We start from the raw sequence: 1,657 nt of genomic DNA, 5'->3' as shown, positions 1-1,657 counted from the left end.
TAAAACACACTCATGATAATCCGAGCCCATGCACAACTTATATTATGTTCGTTGCAACTTTTTAATTCTTTATTGGTAGAAATTAAGCGTGTCCACGGCTTATTACTCTTTAGCCAAAGTCATTTGCTCAACACAATTAATATAATTCATATAGAAAAAAAAGAATTAAAAACTACATTTTTGTTTGATTTTTAATTAAACTTTATAATTAGTTCATTTCTCAAAAAATTATATACAATATTTTATAAACTCTCAAATATATTATAAAATATTTTTAAAAATTTAAGTATTTTGTCAATAGCGGAATATATAGGCATTCTGGCCCCCTCATGACACAAAGAAATATTTCAATTCACAGGGCCACCTTGGTGATCTTTTCTTGATTTATGACATTGTTGCATCATTTAGGCAACACTTTTCACATGCATGTACTCGAAAAATGGCGCCTAAGGTATTGCAATTCACCTACTCATCATACAACAGAAAAGGATCATGTAGCATGCTTGGCAAAATTCTTTAAATTTTGAATTTAATCGGATCTAAACTAATTATATTATAAATATAATATATTTTTGTCATATAATTGATATCCAATTCAACTGAAATGATCAATTACATAGAAGTATATCATAAATATTTAATAATTGATTTAGTTGGAATGAAATCTGATTTGAATAAAAAAATTTGGCATGCCCCTAGACCCAACGACCCCTGACCCATTCTATTAGGACCACTCTCCCGCCTAAAAGACCCTTTTCCTCTATCCCCACCGACAACCAGATCAATGTTGTTTGATGCTATAAATGTCACTGCAAATCCGTCCTAACTCCAACTGATCGTCTTCATAGTTATCGTATCCATGTACTTGTGATTTTCATCCATCCATCCCATAATGCAGGGAGTTTTGATCTGAACTATCTTGTGCTTTCGTTAGCGTACGTAGAATCAGAAATATGGTTCAGAAGAAAAAGTATCGAGGGGTGAGACAGCGCCACTGGGGCTCTTGGGTGTCAGAGATTCGCCATCCGCTACTGTCTGTTTTTCTTTTCGTGTGATCGACACATTTACATTTTACTTTCTTTTTAAAAAAAATATATAAGTCTTGTTACTAGAGGTTTTGTGTATTGATATGTTTTTGTGGGTGCAGGAAGCGGAGGGTGTGGCTGGGGACTTTCGACACGGCGGAGGAGGCGGCGCGGGCATACGACGAGGCGGCGGTGCTGATGAGTGGCAGAAATGCCAAGACAAACTTCCCGGTCTCGGAGAACAGCTTTTCTCCGTCGTCGCCACCTCCCCCGCCGTCGTCTTCTTCACTCTCGTCCATTCTCAACGCGAAGCTCAAGAAATGCTGCAAGTCGCCGTCGCCGTCGCTGACCTGCCTGAGGCTGGACATCGAGAGCTCACACATTGGGGTGTGGCAGAAACGGGCAGGGTCCGGGTCCGGGTCGAATTGGGTGATGACCGTTGATCTTGGAAAGAAGAAGGAGGATGTGGTGGTGGAACATGAGAAGAAGGCGGGGGCAGCGGCGACGACGGGTACGGCGACTCCGGAAACTTCCACGGACGGCGGGGATGTTATGGACGAAGAGGAAAAACTTGCACTGCAGATGATCGAGGAGCTTCTGAACTGAGCGCGCAACTGAAAAATCAAAGCAGG

The 1,657-nt window shown here is 41.0% G+C and overlaps 1 protein-coding gene across 1 annotated transcript; it reads left to right on the top strand.

The window, feature by feature from the left end:
• On the top strand, positions 795 to 1,651 carry LOC105164694 (ethylene-responsive transcription factor WIN1). The gene is made up of 2 exons (XM_011083414.2): positions 795 to 1,033; positions 1,148 to 1,651. Exons 1-2 carry the CDS (start codon positions 954 to 956, stop codon positions 1,629 to 1,631), a joined length of 564 nt encoding a protein of 187 aa, XP_011081716.1. The 5' UTR covers positions 795 to 953; the 3' UTR covers positions 1,632 to 1,651.

This window comes from Sesamum indicum, linkage group LG1 (genome assembly GCF_000512975.1).
Source record: "Sesamum indicum cultivar Zhongzhi No. 13 linkage group LG1, S_indicum_v1.0, whole genome shotgun sequence".
Lineage (NCBI taxonomy): Eukaryota > Viridiplantae > Streptophyta > Magnoliopsida > Lamiales > Pedaliaceae > Sesamum > Sesamum indicum.
The sequence above is the reverse complement of the archived record's forward strand: the minus strand, read 5'-3'. Positions and strand labels throughout refer to the sequence as shown.

Coding starts and splice junctions, on each gene's coding strand:
- LOC105164694 (XM_011083414.2), top strand. CDS start 954: ATGGTTCAGAAGAAAAAGTATCGAGGGGTGAGACAGCGCCACTGGGGC. Junction 1,034..1,147: donor GAGATTCGCCATCCGCTACT/GTCTGTTTTTCT, acceptor TTGTGGGTGCAG/GAAGCGGAGGGTGTGGCTGG.